General features: G+C 38.4%; 1 protein-coding gene across 4 annotated transcripts in view; it reads left to right on the top strand.

Annotated features, from left to right (window-relative positions):
- kif26b (kinesin family member 26B) overlaps positions 1-22014 on the top strand; it is a 384274-nt gene that overhangs the window by 55211 nt on the left and 307049 nt on the right. Inside the window, exon 1 of one of the 4 annotated variants that reach the window (XM_062968957.1) lies at positions 8163-10231. The exons of the other annotated variants lie outside the window; for them this stretch is intronic. Within the exon in view, the coding sequence (XP_062825027.1) occupies positions 10166-10231 (66 nt within the window). The 5' untranslated portion in view covers positions 8163-10165. Of the gene's footprint in view, positions 1-8162; positions 10232-22014 lie in introns of those variants that run through there. 4 annotated transcript variants of the gene reach the window in all.

Below are 22014 nucleotides of genomic sequence, written 5' to 3'. Positions count from 1 at the left end.
ATCATTACCATCAGTATTTTTGTATCTGTTTTAATGAATACAAGCTGCTTTGAGTCCCCGTTCTAGGGAGAAAGACAGGTATAAACAAAACAATTTTCCTCTTCTTCCAGATGGAAAACATAAATTATCTCTCCTTCCATTTTCAGACTTCTCCTTTAACCTTTCTAGCTCATTCTCAAAGTTCTCTGTTTAAAAGTCAGTTATTTTAGAGCGATGGCTTAGAGAATTTCTCCCTTAATTGCATTATTCAGGATTTTTTCCCTTTCAACTGGGATCAGGCAGTTCACGTCATGTTTCTAAGTTTCTTTATTGATTGGCAGTCAGAAAGCTTGCTTGGACTCCTTCTCTCAGCCATATTTTCAACCTTCTTTCCAAATTATTTATATCTTAGCTTTATTCTTTGTATGCACAGTGATCTTATTCTGACATAACCCATTTTCAGATTTAAAAAAAGTCTTACCTACTTTCCTTTTTTGAGAAAAACCTCCAGACTCATGTGTAGATTATATTGAGGCTTCTCATTAAGGGTGGATGTTGTGGATATTTTGATAGCTGCAGTATGTAATTTTGATTGATATTGAGCAGACGAGCCATTCTTGACTCTCCCCATTACTATTTATTTATGTTGAGTTTTATTTGGATTGCTTTGCAATAATGACTCAAACCTCACCTGTGCAATCTGACAATTACTCATGAAACTCAGGGAATAACTTCTGAAACAGTGCCAGAACTCAGAATGTAAGAAAAAGAAATCAATTTAGCCTGATTCCTATATGTACAGAGGCATATTACATTTAGAGGATGATGGTGGTGGCTCTTGGCCGATACCCAATACCTCTTTCCCTCTTTAATTTGTTTAGTTTAACTGTGATGGCCTGGATATCCTGGAAATAATCCTGATGTGTTAATAAGTACTTATATTTGAAATTTGTCAAATAAACTATAGTTGTATGATAGTTTCACTATATATAAAAAACCCACCCAGCTTCTCGGTGTTCTTATGCCAAATTCCGGGCGACACAAGGAAGATTTAACGTGCCATGTTCTGAAACTAAAATTCTTAGAATGCAAAGGATTTGTTTTAATTATTGTTCAGATTCTCTTAGGCATCATTTCCGTTTTGATCAGTGAAGATGAGTTTAGATATCAAGTACATGAAATGTTTGCAGAAGGGTTGGCTAGAGAGCTAATTAAGCAGTTAACTTTTTGAACAGCCAAAGTTTCCCTGGGGACAGTCAAAAGCATAAAGCAAGACATTTAATACCTGATAGGATAATCACTTTACAAGAGAGATAATAATAGGAGTTTGACAAGTGAATGAATGATCATATTAAGAATTCATACAGGAATCATGTAATGGAGCTAAGCCTTTGAAAAGGCCAATGTTGTAAGACAACAAACAGAGGGACAACACCCTGATACAGCAAGTAGCAACACATTCCTAGAAGTGAGCAAAGATTAATTGAAGCTGTTGCAGAGCTCCCAAATTGCTGTTCTTTGAGGGAATACCTTAACATCAGAAAATGTCTCAGGTGACAATGGAACTCACAAGTCTAGCTGAGCATCATTCATTACAGTTGATGCTTCTGTACAAAGAATAGGCTTGTTATATTCAAATGGTGGAGTTAATTACCATTCTAACATGCACTTACTCCAGTCCAGTTCTTTTTAAAAATTTAAATTTTCTCAGGTTATGATGCCTAAACCAATTAGGTGGGAGTGTTTGGCAGTCCAGTCAAAAATTCACTTCAGCTAAGGTATTGGATTTAAGCCAGCTTGTGGCACAGAGCCTTTATTGCTTTTACAGACAGTTAAAAAAAGACTCATGGTTCATTAAGTGCTGATAAATTACCTGTAGTTTCCAAATCCTTTTTTATCTGGTCATCTCTTATAGCTGATTGGGACACTATTGTCTTGGGCTGGTGCCTGAGTTGTGAAGCTCCTCACCTGAATTACATTTCAGCTCTTCACCCCACTTAGATACACATATCTAGCAAGTCTGGGATGGACAAAGTGAAAATTCAGAAATGAATATATCTCTTACTCCTTCCTTGCTTCTCTTACACAATAGCAGTATCAGAGATCACAATCCAGGATTGGCAGATCCATGGTTTTGAGGCCTGAAAATGAACAATGTGTTTCCTCCTCCTTTTGTTTTTCCTCCTTCATCCTCTGATTTAATACTTTGGTTTATGAACTGTTACAGAGAAGCTCCATATGCTCTGCATTTAATGAATGTTGATCTTTTGAGTCAGAAATGTCTTGGGTTCTGGAGAACATGGGTTGAATAGTAGCCCGAAATGTGGTTGAAGATACGCCTTGATTTACGGCAGTGCTTCTCAACCTGTGGGTCCCCAGGTGTTTTGGCCTACAACTCCCAGAAATCTCAGCCAGTTCACCAACTGTTAGGGTTTCTGAGAGTTGAAGGCCAAAACATCTGGGGACTCGCAGGTTGAGAACCACTGATTTACAGTAATTAAAGATATTGTTTCCTTTCATTCCAAGAACCCAAATCATTATCAGCAGCACCTTTTGTGGACTTCTTTCCCATTCTGGCCATGTTTCTTCAGCTGGAAGGAGAGTCGAAATGACAACGTGTGTATCATGGTCCTCCATGTTCTACCCAGAGTCTCCAATCCATTGTGATATCTTGAAGACTAAGTCTTTCAGTGTCATTGGTTTGCCACATGGATCAAAAGGAAGGTTAGCAGTCAATGGGATTGATGGGTCTGTTACATCGTGATTTCTGTCCCCTAGAGACATCACACCTTTGAAGACATTGTATTAGTGCCTAATGAAGTCAAATTATCAATTTGTGATCTTTGTCCGGTTAGCAGACCAAGGTATGATACACAGCGTGTCATTTTGTCTTTCCCCCAGTGAGGTTGACATAGGTGTAGGGACTATCCATCTGAGCATAACATTCCTCCCTTAGAAATTTCTAAGACAGCAGTGAATGACTTGTGCTCTTCACACCAAATAGGACCTGATCCAAGTCAAAACCCATTGAGATTGATCACTGCCCAATGTGTAGGAAGAAAGCGAGAAAGGGTTGGTAGGAAAAGAAGAAAGAGGGGGCATGTTTTGTTGACAAGGTGATCCTTTTGCTCAGGTCAGAATCATGTTTAGGTTTATATTTGTATAGTTGTTGGGCAAATGGTAGAACCTTTTTCTATCCTGCAAGAAGAAATATCTGGAAACCTTCTAATACAACAAGGAGTCTCTAGCAATAACAGTCAGAAAACATGTGATAATAGTTCTGGCCTCCCACTATTGGCCTGGATGCCTTGGTTCTTCTCCACAGAGTTATACAAGTTCAGCATTGTGCTATGCTTGTCCTCAACAGGAGCTTGCTTTGTGGTTTCTTGAAGGAGTTTGTAGCTGAAAAAGCAGGAGAGTTAAAGCTTTCTTTAGCATGGTAAAGGAAGCAGTGATGGAAAACAATTGCATCACTTATATTTGGGTGGGCCAAACACTCTGGGAAGGATGCATTGGTGGTCCTTGATTCTGAAACTAGGAGTGAAGAATGGTACAGTAATTTCAGTCTTCAAACAAACATAGCAAACACCATTTGCAGATTCATTTTCACAGCCAGTTCCTTGCATGAAATGTCTTTCTTGCTGATATGTTTTCCTGTGTCAGTGGGATTCAGCTCCATGCCTTCTCTGCAGATAGGATGCTTTCCTTGGCAATCGGAGAAAACAATTATGTGTTTGAAGCCCACAGTGAGGGACGTTTCTTGGCCAGTGATAACATAACAGTGATTGCACATAATTGCTGAAAACAACTTTTGAATTTTATTAATGAGGCTCTACAAACAACATATTGTAGATTATTGTCTCATTTAACAGCCAATTCACACAAAAAGTTAAATGTCCCATAATTTACATTTATTTCCCCCTGCTTGTACCAAACTGACAGTTACTGTCCATAACTGCCACAGTTTCAGACACAAAACTGCTATTTTAATGAGCTTTTCTTCCTAAAGAAAAAAGAATCCCCTTTCTCAATTGCTATAGGTGATTAATAAATAATTGATTAGGCTGGTCCAAGAGGAGAGGCTTGCTTCTTTTATGTGCCATGGTGACAAGAGTAGAAGGAATATCTTTGGTGTGTGTGTTTTAAAGTGAGATAATATTCTTTAAAACTGCTGCAGAAATCTTCTAGTATGGGTCCAGTCATCAATCTAGAAAGGATACTATCTTGCCTCTTTGCATGAAGAGTTATCATTAAATGGCTAACATGTTATTAAGGTGCTTTATTTGTGATCCGTACAATTGAGTTCAAAACCCTGGTTGGGCACATTTAAAACTGGAGCAGGTTGCAGTTTCTTTGTAAACGAAACACTGGTTAGTTGGACTAGGACTATGGAGACCCAAGTTCAAATCTTCATTTGGCAATGAAGCTCCTGGCCAATAAATCCAAAATAACCATGCCAACTGTCAACTTGGACTTCTTGAAGCAAGGCAAGCTATGCATAGTAAGGAAGAGTTGTGTGGACACATGCCTGATTGTGCAGAAATTCGGATACCAGAAAGTAAAAGTTGTCATGTCCTTAAAATGTTTCCTAAATTTTAAATATTTTTAAAGTAGAATCTCTATTTTATGTTTCTGTATGTATATATATGAAGATGTTACAATGAACAGAGTGTGTTCATCTGTGTGGAAGTGAACTATGAGTGTTCTTCTTTCCCTGTTCCTATATAGTTAAGTGTCTGCATCCAGAGCCAGACCTACAATGAGTTTAAATGAGGCAGTCGCTTTGGGCAAGAGGGTTTTTTTTGCTGTCATGTTAAGATAGTTCATAGTTAATTATGAATTCAATATTGCATGTTCATTACAAGGGATGAGCTTGAACTGTCTCCTGCCTCCAGTGGTCACTTTCACCACCATTTTCCCACCCAGAGATTCAAAAAGGTCAGATGTAACACTTTGGCGGAGAAAGACAATATTTCTTTTAAGTTCTCTTGGGATTGTCTAGGCTCCAGCCATTTGCCATTCCTACTCAAAGAAGGGGATGGTTCCTTTCTCTAATAGAATTTAAGTTATAGATGAGTCAACCCAGTGTTTTTGGACTGAGTGTTAAACTAAACTTTCTATATGTATATATGAACAAATATAGTAACAACAACAGCAAAAAGTACCCCTTTGGATCAAGCATCTATCTCTTTCCCAGTTTTGTCAGAGTGCAGAGATACAACAGAGCATCATACAGATGCTGGTTTCAATCTCCTTCCTCAAATTGTGTACCTCTGTCCCTGGACTGTGGGATATATTACAGAAAACACCACCTAGAGTGAATAAATATAAAAGATAGATTTTCTTCTTATTTCCTTTGCTTTCAGCTACAGGTCTTACCTTTGCGCTGTCTTCCTCAAGATTTATAAGAATCTGAAATTCCAGGATCTTGTTCCCAAAGGGCTCTGTATGACAGTTGCATCTTTGAAGCTGGAGATAAAAGGCTTTGGTGCTTTTGGCCTATACCAGACTACGTGATTTGCTAATGAATGTTTTAACTTTATCTTCCTGCAGTGTTATAGAGGGAGATTGAGCAGACTAGCCTCTGTTAACTGTAGAAGAAAGGGCAAGATGAATTAAGAAACCATAAACAAAACACTGTCGTCATAAAGGTTATTGGACCTGAATTTTATCTCCATCTCTCTCTCTCTCTCTTCTCAATGGGATCTTTATAGAAATAGTGTTTTTTTAGTTTCTGATTCTAGCACTGAAGAGCATATATAATTAAAGACTATTCATTCAGACTTCAAAAAAGCGACCATGAAACAAAAGAAAATAGCTGTGGTACGTGGTTTGGAAACTGGAGAAGTGACCTCAAATTGTATTTTTGAGCATACGTGTTTTAGGATGAAATGATGCAGATTGGGAACAAAGCATTTTATATACACAATTTTGTGCAGTTTGTCTGACAAAAGTTTCTTTCTGAACACTTGTTATATTTGGTACTAATGAGAATGGGATATCCCTATTTTTATTTTACTAAATGAAGTCTTGTAAGTGCATTTCTAGTGGTTTTGAAATACTCTAGTGCAAATTCTTGTGAAACCCTCTTTAAAAGGCAGCCTTAATTTTGGTTGTTAGAAAATACTTTTCTGCTGAATACTTTTGTTCTTCCTTAGTGTGAAAGGAAAAACCTGTTTTTAATATATCTACACTGTTTATGTCCATCCTTGTTCAGAAAGCATAATTGCTCCTTCAGATGCCTTTAAAACCCAAGGAAATATGTCACAACCCACTTCAATCAATACATTCATTATGTGAGTTATCAAAGTTTACACACAAGTATGTTTTTATGATGCATAAAAATAGGGGAAACCCAGTATTACTTTATTTTAACTCATTAAGCAGAAATTATTTATTTTTAAAAAAAATTAACTGAATTTCTGGAAAATAAACAAGGATTTTGTACAGAAACAAAGACTCTGAATCACAAAATACCCACATTTTGAGAAAAAAAAGATTAAAATGAAACTATGTGCACTTGTAAACAAAGAATATAGAAAGCTCCATAATGCTGTTCATTGCCCTTACCCCAGAGCTTGGAAAAACACTTTTATTTATTAAAACACCTGGAATCCTGCAGATAATATAGCCACTGACTATGCTGTCAGGGGGATGATGGAAGTGCTTGTTCAGAATCTAACTTCTCTAAGCTTTCTGACTTACCTTCTTATACTAAGAAAAGGTCATGCTTCTGTATTTTTGCATGTAAAATACATAATAAGCCCCCTAGGATGGGAATATTTAGCTAGATAAGAGCTTCCCAACTATTTATTGTTGGTGACATCCTTTTTAGACATGCATAATTTTGCAATACAGTAATTCAGTTTCACCAGCAAACCAGAAGTTAAACCAACTCCAATCAGACATATGGACACATATATAAATTGTAAAACCAAAATGTCTAGGGAAACAACTTTTCTCACATTGCAGCCGACACATTAACGTGTTGTGACACACAGTTTGGAAAGCTCCGACCTAGGATATCGCAGGAACAACTACAGAGACATGCATGGTGCTCAGCCCTTCCATCTACAGCTGATTGCAAAATCATTTAAAGAGGTGATAATAAAAAGCAATATGAAACACCCATTGTGGTAGAAGGAATTAAACTTCTGATGCTTAAAGAAAGGCAAATTAGATTGCTCAGAAAAAGATGAGAATTCACTCCTTTAGTGGAGAAATTGAAGAAAAAAGCTATTTTTTCAGATGGCAGTTTCCACAAGGGGTATCCTTCTATTATAAAGGGAAAAGACATTTAATTCTGCATTTCCCAAAAGCAGAACAGGGTCTTTGATTGGGTTATAGGTAGCAAATTTGGCCTATACAGCACCGAAAAGTTTTTCTTCCAGATATAACCATACAGGGATTCATTGTGAAATTCAGTGTTCTCTATCTAAGAATGGCACAATTAGCTTTACTTGGCCAGAAAGAACTAGATCTCCATTTTGCTATTGGAGTTGAAATTTTATTCCCCTTTGTTCTGGTCATTACGTGACCAGGAACAATGGACTCTCTTGCACTCTGAAGTATTTTAGAACTATCTTAACTGAGAACAGAGAAACATCTGAAACAGAATGTAGTAACACAACATTTGTGACACTTACTATTTTAATGTCTTCTCCTGTATGACACCTAACATCTTTGACTGATGAAGATGTCAGTGGAGCTTCCAAAGCTTGTATGATGCATTTTGACTGGTTAATAAAGATATCAATCTTTGTGGATTTTATTGTATTTAGGTAATAAAGATATTTCCACATCCACTACATCTCTAGTATGTGATTCCCAGTAATGTCATACAAGGTTTACTAGGTGACATTTTCTTCTCCTGTTTCCCTTTTAAAATGCATAAATTATATTTAAAAATCTGGCAAGGAATATATTCCCTATTTTAGTGAAAATCTATTCTGTGATAAAAATCCCTCTGAGTTTTTATGATTTATTGTATTGTTTTGGTTAAGGTAACTGTTTCGTATAACTGCTGATTTTACTGTGTTTGTATTGCAATGTGTTTTAACTGATCTACTGTTTTGTATTTTCGGGATTCTGACCAGTGTAGCCACCCCGAGTCCCTGCCGGGAGATGGTGGCAGGGTGGAAAAATACAGTTTCTTCTCTCTCTCTCTCTCTCTCTCTCTCTCTCTCTCTCTCTCTCTCTCTCTCTCTCTCTCAGTGTAGGTGATATCTCATTGCTTCTCCCTTCTTGTAGTGACAATATGAAATTTGTGGTATAAAGGCACTGCAGATTTTTTTTTCCTTCTAGCATATATGCTTGGTGTTCTGTTTCATTTCTGCATTGTCTTGTTTTTCAAATTGTTTCACTTGGGGAAAAAACAGCTAGTCTTGGCCATTCTTCCACCAAATCACTTTCAAGATGTTTCAGAGACAAAAGAGTGTTCGCATTAGCAGGATGTACATTTGTTGTCGTTATAACTACAAAGGATTTGAAATAAAACAATTCCTCAAGGCAAAACGTTTAATTTATTTTCCTTTGAATGAGTTGCTTGTTTATGAAGATTAACGAAGTGGCTAATGCTAGTACTGTATGCAGCCAAGAAAAATTGATTTAGTACAGTCTTTTTGTGTTTATTTTTCATATTCTATGGAATTCTCCTGGTTTTAAATGAAATACATCTTTCTAGTAAGGCAGACTCCTCACTTGGAAGCCATGATTCTGCAATATAATGTTAGGCAGCCATATACTGTATATATATAAGCTTGTGTTAGCCACTGTCCTTTCATGTTTGCTCAAGAGAAGCAGGGTGTGTGTCTGTGTGGGCAATGTGTATCTTTTCAATTGGCTTATGAACAATTGGCTTATGAACAATTGCAGGTGTCACTATTGTAGTCTTTTTGGAGCAGTTCTAAACAGAGAAACCACATGAATTAAATTGCACATGAATTAAAGTACATTCAAGACAAAATACATTCTAGAGTCTCAGATGAAGGTGAAAGCAAACCATTTCTTAATAAGTCTTGCCAAGGATTTGCCTTTGGGTCTCCATACATCTTCAACGATTTGAAGTCACACAACAACAGGCATCAAAATATTGATTCAGTAGAGATGTGTATGCTATTATTGGTGTGCTCTTGCTGAAAAGATCCACTCCTGGGCAGCTATGTGCCACATTTCAAAATGAAAGAGCACTCAGAACGTAGCCTCTGATTATCAGTTCAAGTAGGAATACAAGAGAAGAGGCACTCTTGTAGAGACAGTGGCTTAGTCTGTGAAAGTCTTGATAGGTTGATGCCAAATACGTTGGTGTCAAGTACTGTACATTTAGCCCAGAAATGAATTGTGAGCCTGTAAATGATGAGGCAAAACCTATGTAATGTTACACATTGACATTTTCAAATTTTGCCTTTATCAAACCCTAGGAAAAAAGTGGTGTGATTTCCTCCAGTTTGATAGGCTCGACCTAATCGGATGAATGGTAGAAGTGCTACTTTACTTTCCATATAGCAGCAATTGTGCTTTTATGGATTCTGAATTAAACCAATAGATGCTTTTACCCCACCCCCTTTCCTTCAAATTTAAGAAAAATGGATGCTGTCAGCGCCATTGTGGAAACCCTCTCACAATGCCAGATCAGTTGCAGATTAATATATTTCACTCATGGAAGACTAAATTGTGAAGGGAATGGTTAAGAAAATTAAAACAGAATTCTCTCCTTAAGGTGGGGACTAATTGCCTCCCCAAGTTGTTAGTAAAATGACCTTTTTAATGGTTTTTCTTTTGAACAAAGTACTTGCCTGGTAGTCATCAGTGAAACATTTGAGCATCTGGCAAGCATTAGTGTAGTCTGTTACCGCCTGCCCCCAGCGCCCTGCATCTCTGTATGGTGTGGAATCATTGCTGTGTCATTTTACAGATGCTGCTTGAAGCAGAGGTTAAGTGATTTGCCCAAGGCCATGCTAGAAGTTTGTGCTTGAGTGAGCAGTGAACAAGGAGGGTGCATCTTTTATTTGTTCTCAAAAGAGAGCGATAGAGCGATTCATTTCCAAAACCTCGTTGTATAGATATGTCAGCTAATTATATTACTTTTAGCTGATTTAAGTATCTGTTCTTCAGATCTGATTGGTCAATTGATACAATCTAATTTAATTTGCACGTGAATTGTGAAATCCAGAGTCCACATCTCAGTATGTCCACATGCTTACTACTAGATGGTGTTTTGCAGACCTCTTTGCCATGCTTCACCTCAAAAAAGGTAAGTGCTTTCTTACTTAAGAGCAGTCGTCCTCAACTTTGTAGAGGTGGGAAGAATACAATATTTGGGTCTGTGGATCCACTAGGGCTCGGAAGTCAAGAGGGACGAAATTAGTGTTGCCAGATCTCAAAATTTGGTTCTGAACCTCAGGACTTGGATGTTCTCCACTTTTCAGGGGGAAAGGAGGAGTCTCAAGGTGAGTGCACTGTCTTGAAAGGTGTTCACGTACATACATTGCTCCATTGTTAAAATTAAAGGGTTTTTAATTTAAATAGCACTCTCTATGCATTTATGGGTGATGTTTAGTGTGCGTACCCTCCAGCTGTCCTGGTTTGGCTGAGACAGTCCTGATTAATCCTTTGTGTTGACTGTTTATTGTCTATGTTTTGCTTTGCACTTGTTGTATTTTGTATGTTGTACCTTGAGTGTTCTGTGAGCTGCTTCGAGTCCCTCTGGGAGATGGTGGCAGGATATAAATTTATTATTATTATTATTATTATTATTATTATTATTATTATTATTATTATTACAGTAGAGTCTCACTTATCCAACATAAATGGGCCAGCAGAACGTTGGATAAGCAAAAATGTTGGCTAATAAGGAAGGATTAAAGTAAACCCTATTAAACGTCAAATCACGTTATGATTTTACAAATTAAGCACCAAAACATCATGTTTTACAACAATTCGACAGAAAAAGCTGTTCAATACATGGTAATGTTATATAGTAACAAATTTAGCACCAAAACATAACAATGTATTGAAACATTAACTACAAAAACATTGGCTACTAACAAATTGACTACAAATAAAGATAGAATTGCATAAAATGAACTTACAGTAACAACATTGTCAAAAGTTAAATCTGTAAAAAGTTCAGTCCTTGCTGCCTAGAGAAGCAGCTGTGGATCCGGGTGAGAGGCAGACTGTGTTGGATAATCCAGAACGTTGGATAAGTGAAGGTTGGATAAGCAAGACACTTGTGCTTCTGCAGTACAGATATGGGGATATTTCCTGGAGCCAATCAGAAGCAGTGATAGAGCAGTCAGAGCTTCTAGGCATCTGGCCCAGCCCCAGCCTTAGAATAGAGAGTTTGTTATGAAGTAACATTGGGATAGTGGAGATAAAGAGAGATTTGTTTTTCTCTATTAGACATTTTTGACCATATTAAGAACAGCAACTCCTAGATTTCCTTGCACATAAGAGGGATGCCTGATGAGAAAAACTGAGCGATATAACATGAGACAGTGGGATCACATGCTGTTTTTCCTTCTGGAAGGATTTGCAGATCCTGAATAAGAGTCAAATTCCCTTACAGTCAGTTTCAATGCAGCTTTGGACACCATCACATGCTTATTATTAGTACAAACGCAAATCAGCCAATAAAAGTTTTAATATTTGCCTTTACATCCAGTGTTTATTACTGCATTGGCCGATTAAAAATGAAGTCATTATTAATACTAAACTGAAACAATGTTAGCAAACCTATAGAACTGGTGGTGTTATTTAACCACAATAACAGCATTTCTAGGGCCCTTCCAGACAGGCCCTATATCCCAGGATCTGATGCCAGGTTTTCTGTTTATTCCAGATTATCTGGCAGTGCGGACTCATATAATCCAGTTTAAAGCAGAAAACCTGGGATCAGATCCTGGGATATAGGGCCTGTCTGGAAGGGCCCTAGAATTGCTGAACAAGCAGTAGTAATTTTGGAATTAAAACAAACTGTTTTGAAGAGTCTGACCTGTGGTGTAGAAAAGGTTTACTAGAAAAACCACCAAATGCACTGGAAACATATCTTGTCTGTGATAGACCGTTTTTTTCCAAATGTGAAGAAACTGCTTCAGATTTCTGCAACATTGTCAGTATAAACAGCTACAAATGAAAGGTTGTTTGCAAACATACATAAGAAGCACAACGGGGCTGAGAAAGACTGACTGGAATGGACTTGCACTCTTGATTGTCCACTAAAGTTTATCAATGGAGCCTGATTTCTGTCCAAGTCTATTGGCACAGTTTTCAAGTGTTTCCAATAGGTGTTGTGGTATTCTAAATTACCAATTAGAGACATTTTCAGTTTTTTAGACTGAAAAACTTAAAATTTAATTTAATTTAATTAAGTCTATATAAAATATAGAATGCACCATAGAATTTAAATTATTTTGTGTTCTGGACCTACTCTTCATGATTTCCTAAAAAAAATGTAAATTCTTTCAACCCCCCCCCCCCCATCCCTAATTTTTTCTGACCAGCAGGTCAAGGTCCTAGGAACAATTAGATGTCTAAAATACTAGAGTGTATGTAACAGGCATGCCTAAATTTGAGTAGTTCTTAGGTTTTCAGTATGAATGCCAGAAATGTCTCTGCCTTTCATTACATTCAATACGCCTTAGTCAATATAAGTTTTGGCACTCTCCTCAGTTACTTCTGGAAGGATAGCATACATTGGCAAATATTGCAAACTATGGTTGGCTGATTACTATGACAACCATCTTTATCTCCAGAGACAATACCTATTTCTGTTTCTGTTCCACTAATTGAACTCATGCAAGAGAGAGCAAAATAAATATTTGTTTGGTCTTTGGAAAACAATTCCTTCACATTTTTTTTTTAAAAAAAATGCTATTTTAGCATTAGTTTAAAATCGCATTTTTATTGTTTAACTATGGTATTTATAAATAAGCTCAGTTCAAAAGTTGACAGGTTTGATATATTTTTAGTCCATTTGATATATTTTTAGTCCCACCCATGGGACTAAAGTGGGATAAAATAAATAAATAAATAAATAAATAAAACAACTCTTATTGGTTTGAACCTGATTTGTATAGATCTTTTTAGATCCTCTATTAAGGGGGTGGGGGGATACAAATATTTAAATCTGTCTGTCTGTATATCTGTCTTATCTAAAGCCAAAGTATGTATGTATGTATTTATGTATGTTTATCTGTACCATGAAACTGTTGGTAGATGAAGTGGCCTTCTGTGATGTCACTGGATTGACTGTTGATAGGTGAAGTGGCCATCTATGCTTTCACTGGGAAAGAAAGATTTCATGTGTATGAGGGGAAGGGAGGGGGAGGAAAGAAAGAAAGAAAGAAAGAAAGAAAGAAAGAAAGAAAGAAAGAAAGGGGAAAGAGGAAAGGAGAAGGGAGGGAAGAAAGAAAAAGGAAGGAAGGGAAAGGGAAGGGAAAAAGTTGTGAGGGGGAGGGAAGGAAAGTAAGAGACAGAAGCGATGATAGCAGAGGAGTAGTGGTTCCTCCAACACTCAGACAATACCAGGAATATACGCTAGTAAATAAATGAATCAGTATTAAATAAAAATTGAAATAGAATGATTGTGCCTTAATAGCACCATCTCTTGATTTCTGGATGTATTCATTACATTTAAATTTCACCTTACACAGCAAGGGGTGGGGACTGTGTGGTCCTCCAAATAATTTTGGATTGCAACTGCCAACTGCCCCAACCAGCATACTGAGGAGGTTTCCTCTTTGGTAATCTTGCTGTTGCCACCAAATCTGAGGTTTTCCCGACCCTTATTTATTTATCTATTGTGTCAGAAGTGAACTGAGGGTACAGTTGTAATGTATTTAAAACTATATATACTAAATGTCCTTTGACCTATAGCTGGCCACTTGGAGTGCTTCTGGTGTTGCTATAAGAAGGTCCTCCATTGTGTATGAGGCAGGGCTCAGACTGCATTGTAATAGGTGGTCTGTGGTTTGCTTTTCTCCACACTCGCATGTCATGGACTCCACTATGTAGCCCTATTTCGTAAGGTTTGCTCTGCATCTCATGGTGCCAGAGTGCAGTCTGTTCAGCGCCTTCCAAGTTGCCCAGTCTTCTGTGTGCCCAGGAGGGGGGTCTCTCATTTGATATCAGCCATGGTTCTGGGTTTTAGCCTACTACTTTTGGACTCTCACTTACTGAGGTGTTCCTGCGAGTATCTCTGTAGATCTCAGAAAACTGTTTCTTGATTTAAGGTGTTGGTGTGCTGGCTGAGGATGGGGCAGAGATGTGACTGCCTTGGTCCTTTCATTATTGCCTGCTACTTCCTGGCAGATGTCAGGTGGTACAATACCAGCTAAACAGTATAATTTCTCCAGTGGTGTGGGGCATAGACATCCTGTGATAATGTGGCATATTTCATTAAGGGTCACATCTACTGTTTTAATGTGGTGAGATGTGTTTCACACCAGGCATACATATTCAGCAGCAGAGTATCAAAGCACAAGGGCAGATGTCTGTGTCTGGTTGTGATCCCCAAGTTGTGCCAGTTGGCTTTCATATGATATTATTTCTAGCACCCACTTTTTGCTCGATAGGCAAGCAGTGCTTCTTGTAAGTCCCAACCCTTATCTCACTAGATGTGAAATTCACACTTCGGCGATCCCACTAGTCCTATCCACTGTGAGGATTCATCTCATTCAGTCCCACCACTGTGACCAGATATGGAGTTTCTACTCTTTGTCCTAATTTATACTTCTGTCCTACCTGTGAAACACCAACTGGGGGGACTATATAAATGCCATCAAGATGGATACAATTGTTCTGTATTCAGTGACTGGATGTCTGAGGACAGCTTCACCCCTTACATCAGTTCCCACTGTCAGACCAATGCCTACCTGCTATCTTGGTGGAATGGCACACATCCTATTTTTCTGGCTGAGCCTGTATATTATGCTTTGAGTCCCACTTGTGGGAGAAAAACGGGATATAAATAAATAAATAAATACATTGCTAGTGAATCTTTTCATTCTGCTAGTCTCAAATAGGATTTTGCCTGAGGTATATATCAATGCAAAAAAATCCTGCTATTTCATATGTAATGAGATGTGAACACTAAAGGATACAAAGAACAGTCATACATCAAATTTATTTGATTTCTTCATGGGTGAATGTGTGCTTCATTCACACACATTTCAAATCATTCCGTTATAATACATTTTCAGTGTTTCTTTTAGAGATTATAAAAATTCTTTTTGTTGTTGATAACTTCCAGAAATCATCTGGATCAGGCTGGTTGGAGGATTCTGGAATTACAATCCATAAAAATAATATTCCTTTTTTCAGAACACTGGTAAAAAACTTCACTGGTGTACCTTCATGTACTAATATTTCAGCTTTTGATCAAGCAAGTGAATCTATCATAGCTCAGGTTATACGCACTGTTATCTTTGCGGTTGTCACTATTTCATCATCTTGTTATATTTTTTAAAGCCATTGTTTTAATTCAGTGTTAACATGTTTCGTAGCTGTAATACAAAAATGAAAAGTTGGTGCAGATTTCACTGAAATGAATGCATATTTTAATTCTGATTCCACAGAAAAACTTTTTGACCTCTATATCAACGGGGGATATGTTTCTGAACTTAAAGTCAAAGTAGGAAACCATGGATATTGTGACCATATGACAGTGGTTCTCAACCTGTGGGTCCCCAGGTGTTTTGGCCTACAACTCCCAGAAATCCCAGCCACTTTACCAGCTGTTAGGATTTCTGGGAGTTGAAGGCCAAAACATCTGGGGACGCACAGGTTGAGAACCACTGCTATATCGTAACCTTCAACAGAAGTGTACCATAGAATCATTTGAAGAACCTAGAACATTCCTTCTGAGGACATATGGGGTTATATGTTGACATGCCAAAGTTAGGAAATTATGTGCCTCAGATTTGTCGTCACCACCATTTCGGTTATGTGGCCAACTGTGCTGACCAGAGAGTAGTGGTGTGCATTTGGGACTTAACTTGTCCCGTTTCGTGTTCCGGCTTTCGGTGGGGCCCTGTTCCGTTTTTGTCTGACCTCCCGAAATCGGGAAGTCAGACATTTGTTTTGTTTGTCTTCTGGGCCAAAAGATCTGTTTTCTTTTGGCCCAAAGCACCCGGCCCTGCTGGTGCAGGCTTTGGGCCTATGCGCTCCGGCCTCGCAGGGTCTGCAGCCGATCAATCTGAAACGTCCGCAGCCAATTAATCAATACCAGCTCCCACCTGCCTTTCGTTCCGATTGCATTTTTGTTTCAGGGGGGCTTTCCATTTTATGCCATCCACATGGATGGTACAAAATGGAAATGCAAATGAAACAAATGCAACAAATACCACACACATCTCTGACAGAGCTACTTTGCATAGAAATATAATTGTCTTTTGTTGAAGAGTATTATAACTGACAACAAAAAAGGAAATAATTTTAGGGCAAGGAGCAATCTCTTTTCCTCAGTCCATCCACAAGAAGCATCTTCTACAGTGTTGTAGGAATAGGTTGATCTCCTAAAATAGAAGCTAGCCTTTACCAATAGCTCTATCTTTGTAGGGTTTTTTCTCCTGTAATCTGAAGCAGAGGATTCATTATGATCGTATTTTATAGCACTAATATCGTATCTTCTGCGAATGGAGCATTGTATGTTATTTACAACACACTTGGAATTTACGGTGGGCTTCATGGTGCAAAGAAACCTGGGGAACAGAATTGTGAGATGCATCCTTTTCTAAGCTCTTTTCATATGAAGCAATTGCTTTTCCCTTGTGGTCCTTGTGTTTCTGTCAGGGCTAAGTGAACATTTCATATAATTAAAGGGGTGGGGGGAGAGAGATGCTGTTTCAATTCAGCTTTACAAACAGCAGGCAAACGAGTCTGCTTTTCTCTTTATCTGCAGTGGTGGAAATGCCTCTTACAAGTCACTGGTGCCAATCATCTCCCTGCACTTCTTAACCTCTGGAGAGGCTATTACTAAGACTCCTATTGAAAAGAATGGGGACGAATGTTTACCTGAAAGAAAGAAAAGAAAAAAAGAAACCCTAGCATTTCTGAGCCAGAAGAGCCTCAGGTGTAAAGTGCACAACTTGTGAAGTATGCAGCTAGTGTCTGAAAATTTTCCAGATCAAGGTTTAACAAATTGTATGCTGCTATGCTGTATGTAAACAATCATATTTGGGCTGGAATGTGATCAAAGTGCTCACACTTGAAAATGGCTGGAAAATAAGCAGGTCCAATGCCTGGAAAACATAAAGCAACTAAAATGAGAATTTTGTCTTGGAGGGTGATTAGCAGCTGGCTCCATCCCAAACCCCACCTGCTCGGCATGGAGCTGACTTTCTTTCAGAAATGTTAGGCAAGGCATGGGCTGAAGCCAATACACAGCAGCCTCTCTTTTCAAAGTTCTGTGCTGCTAATGTTTACATGGAAAATCTGATTTAAAACAGGAGCCTCTCTACTTAAAAACTTAAATGTTCATTTTTATTCCAGCTCTTCTACCTCTTAGCTACTTGTACCATGTTACACGGTCTGTGATCAACAATTTTGCTGGCTGCATGATTTTTCTTCGTTCACAGCTTCAACGTTTTTCACTAAGAAATAATCTTTCTTACTATGAAATATTACGGAGTTCTTTGCAAGAAAAAAAATCAATTTATATTATGGCAAAAGATTTTTAAAAGCCTCAGGACATGAACTATTCTTACACATGTTATACTCTGATAGTGGTATGGTTTGAACAAACATTTCTCAGGTGGAACTGCCTGAAGAGTACTAGGCATGGCAATTCTAAATACTATCTTTTCAGCTCATTGTCAGTGCAAATTTTCAAGTTTTGCTTAGATCAGATGTGTGATGAACCTGCTCTTATTCAATATTATAGCGAGTAATTTTACCTTATTTTCTAGCAGAAAATGAAGCTTTATGAGTTGTTTTTGAAGGTTAGCAATAAAATAATTTCTGTCTCTCCTGAATGTACAATGTTAGAGGCATAGAACAAAAAGGAGAAGGGATGAGGAAGTAGGAGGGGGTACCAGAAGCAAATTCAGACATTAGTGTTATTTATTTCTTACATATAGCCTACCCTTCAATCACAAAGGTTCCCAGAGTGACAGACAATTAGTTAGCTTTGCAGTTCCCTCTGCTCGGGCTTGCAATCTAAATAAGATGTGATGTACAAGGAACAGGGGATGGTGAGGTGGGAATTCAGCAGCTCCTTTCAGCAGCTCCTTTCCTCTCAGAGGCCACAGCAATGGCAGTTGGAACATCGTGGGATGGGCTTTCATCATCTACTGGGATCAAGGCATGATGGAGCCTTGGAAGGACTTCTCTTCTCTCTCTCAGAAGCCACAGCCATGGTTGCTGGGATGAAAGGGAGGGAGGGGGCTCTCAAAAGCTACGGTGGCCCAGGCATGATGGAGCTGGGCTAGGATGCTCCTCTTTTCCCTAAGGCTCTACCAGTTGCTGTTGGCATGGAATTGGGGGGGGGGGGTCTCTCATCTACCACTAATTGTGTCTGGCTGCTCTTCTCTTCCTCCAGTTACAGCATTCTTGTTATGGCCACCTGGGATGGAAAGCAAGAGTCAAAGCATGACACATCCTTAACAGAGCCAGTTCAGTTCTTTGTCCTGCTTCTTCTGTAGATAGATGTCATGCTTTTTGCTAATGTTGTCCAAGATATTTTCTGTGATACTATAAGATCCTTTTTTGTACTTTGCAACCAATTTTCAGATGAAATTTATATTGGAACCAATTGCACTGGGAATTATAGAGCAGGTGTGGAACTCCTAGACCAACAAGAGGCTCTTCCATGTTGATGCATGGTAGGCATCTACACCTGAGATATTGTAGGCCTAGTATGAAGGCAACTTGAGCATGAGCTTCAAAGGAATTATCCAAGATGCCACTGGATAGTGGGATAGGTTCCTGCACCTTAGATGATGACCCTTTCCAGTCTGCTTTGAAACATGGAACAAACAGACTTCACCTCTGATGTCAAAGCCCCAGCTGTCAGCATTGTTTCCATGGGATAAAGAAGAAGATTCTGGTTTGTTGGATTGAGTGGATCCATCTGGATTGAAGTCTTCCTCTTTTGTGTTGTCGAAGGCTTTCATGGCTGGAATCACTAGGTTGCTGTGAGTTTTCCGGGCTTTATGGCCATGTTCCAGAAGCATTCTCTCCCAACTTTTCACCCACATCTATGTCTATAATGTCTTGCTACTTTTCTTTTTTTAGATCTCTCTTTCTTTCTCATTTTCATGACATTCTCGTGTTTCAGTGTGAGCTCTATGCATGTAAAAGTTTCAGCATGTGATGTAAATAGTACAAAAATGTTAAGTAACTCATAGGGCTGGGCTGTGGCGCAGCTGGTTAGTAGCCTGCTGCAATAAATCACTATGACCAAGAGATCATGAGTTTGAAGCCAGCCTGTGTCGGAGTGAGCACCCGACCATTAAAAAATAGCCTTGCTCATTGTTGACCTAAGCAACCCGAAAGATAGTTGCATCTATCAAGTAGGAAATTTAGGTACCGCTTATGCAGGGAAGCTAATTTAATTTAATTTATGACACCATAAAAATTGTCCATCAGCGTTTGGAGTGAGGAAGTATCCATCAAGAATTTGGTGTCACAGTGGATGATGAAGCAGCTGCTCCCCTGTGGCTGAAATCGAGCATACCCTCAGTAAGCTGGAAGCTGGAGAATGTTAAATTGCCTCTGTGTCTCTTGTCTCTGTTCATATGGCATTGAATGTTTGCCATGTATGTGTATATTGTGATCCGCCCTGAGTCCCCTTCGGGGTGAGAAGGACGGAATATAAATATTGCAAATAAACAAATAAATAAATAAATAATAGTATCCTACATGAATTTTGAACTATGTAGGATGATAGGAGTCTTTGATGGGACTTCTATTAATCTGAGAGGGAGCTGTACGGTTATTTATAATTCATTGAATTGGGAGACCCAAACTCTGGTGCCTTGGTTATGGACAAATGGTACATATGTGAGGAAATCAATAATTTTATCTGAACTAATGTGCATAAAGTTAAGAAATAGAGATCTTTCCAAGAGATAATCATGTGGAGAGAATATTGTGTTTACCATCTTATGTTGATTATTAAGAATGTAATTTCATACAGGTTGCCATTTACAAGAGAGAGTTGTGTTTTTGTGAGTTTGCAGTGCTCTCTTTCTCTCTCTTTCTCTGTACTCACAAGAAGAGAGACTGTGACATGCCATTAATTTTGTCAAGACTTAGCTTAATCAGAAAATTGTATGTTTTGCAGTAGATCTAACCTTGAACAATATTTTTGAAAGTACAGTTCTAATGTACGACTGGAAGAGACTTCAACAACCTCTATCTTAACTCAGCTGTCAAAAAGACAAATTTTCTTCATTCCAAAATCTCTTTTATCATTTATCACTTCTGATTTTTTCAACTTGCATTACCTAGGAAGAGAACTATGTCTGATAAAGTGTGTATCTCTTGAATTACTGTTGGGACTATATCTCTAGAGAGAAAGAACTGAATGCTGCCAACTTCCAGTAATCTTTAAAATATTTTAAAAGAGAAAAATAGCAAGAAATATTACAACACGAAAAGCTATCAGAAACTCCCAAGAAATTATTCAGTGTGGAGAACTTCCAGAGAGTTAACTGTGGCTTATTTTTTGCAGAAGCAGCCAAGAATCTTGCAGAAACTTCAAGGATAACAAATTACAGTTGGCCCTCCACATCTGTGGGTTTAATTTTGGGATTTGATTATTTTCAGATTTGATCAATATGTTCTCTCTAGGCATTTCTAGGTTCCCTGAGAAGAGTTTTTTGGGGCAGTAAATAAATAGTGGATTTTTAAAATGCATGTTTTCCCCACTTTTGCCTAATCCAGCTATAGCTAAGAGCTCACATACATGCAGTGGTGTCCTGAGGTGTCTATACATATTGGTTTAGGGACAGGAAATGAGTAGACTCAGTCAAAGAAGCCAGAATCTTCTTTATTCTATGGAAAAATGTTGACATCTGGGGTTTCTATATCAGAGGAAAAGTGTGTTGGTTCCATTTTTCAGAGCAGACTAGAAAGGGTGATCTAAGTTGCTGGATCTTATCCTCACAATGGCAACTTGTATATTTCATTAGAAGCTCATGTTAGAGCAAATTCACTATTCCACTGACATAGAAGTCCCGAGCTGCCATCATACCAAGCCTACAGTATCTCAGCTGCAAATCCCTACCATACATCAACATGAAAGAGCTTCTTGTTCATCTCCAAATTCCACATCTACTCTGCAGTTCCCAGGGGCCTCAAATGGGTTGAGCAGTGGGTTCTAATATGGAATTTCATCTGAAAATTGAATACAAAGCATTAGAAAGGATCTTACAGTATCACAAGAAGGGTCTTCCACAACTAATGTTAAGCAAAAGGCATTATGTCAGTCTGCAGAAGAAAGGAAGGGAAGCAGGACAAAGAACTTAACTTAACTTGGCCCTACTAAGGATGTGTCAAGGAAATGTCTACACTGCTTGCAAGCTGGTGATTAAAAAACATCAGGAAAATCATAGACTATTGGGAAACCTGGAGCTATCACTACTAAAAAAAATGAGTAGCTGGCAATGGGATAGAGTGTGAAGGACTCCTATCAACAGGTGTAGACAATACTAAGACTTGTGCTTGCTTGCTTGCTTACTTAGGTGATCCCTCGTTGTCCGAGTATGGTGGCCTTCAAAGTTCTTGGAAGACACCTGTGTGTGAGTTTTTTTACATGTGTGGAGGTTGGTGCACAACCGATCAACACAACAGTCTTCACAGAGTGAGGGTCCTAACTAGTGGCATGGTTAACATGACAACGGTGGCTTCTCAATCTGTTGCAGCATTCTTCTGCCTTCACAGTCGTTGTAAGCCAGGTGCATCTGTGCATTGATAAGACAGTCCACTGCATGCATCAAAGAACTGATAAGAGCTTTTTTATGTACTGCATTGAAGCAATATCATTTGCAAGACACCAGCTAGAAACGTACAGTTAAAACAAAAAGCATC

Source organism: Anolis carolinensis, chromosome 1 (genome assembly GCF_035594765.1).
Source record: "Anolis carolinensis isolate JA03-04 chromosome 1, rAnoCar3.1.pri, whole genome shotgun sequence".
Classification (NCBI taxonomy): Eukaryota; Metazoa; Chordata; class Lepidosauria; order Squamata; family Dactyloidae; genus Anolis; species Anolis carolinensis.
This window is presented reverse-complemented; position numbering and strand designations above follow the sequence as displayed.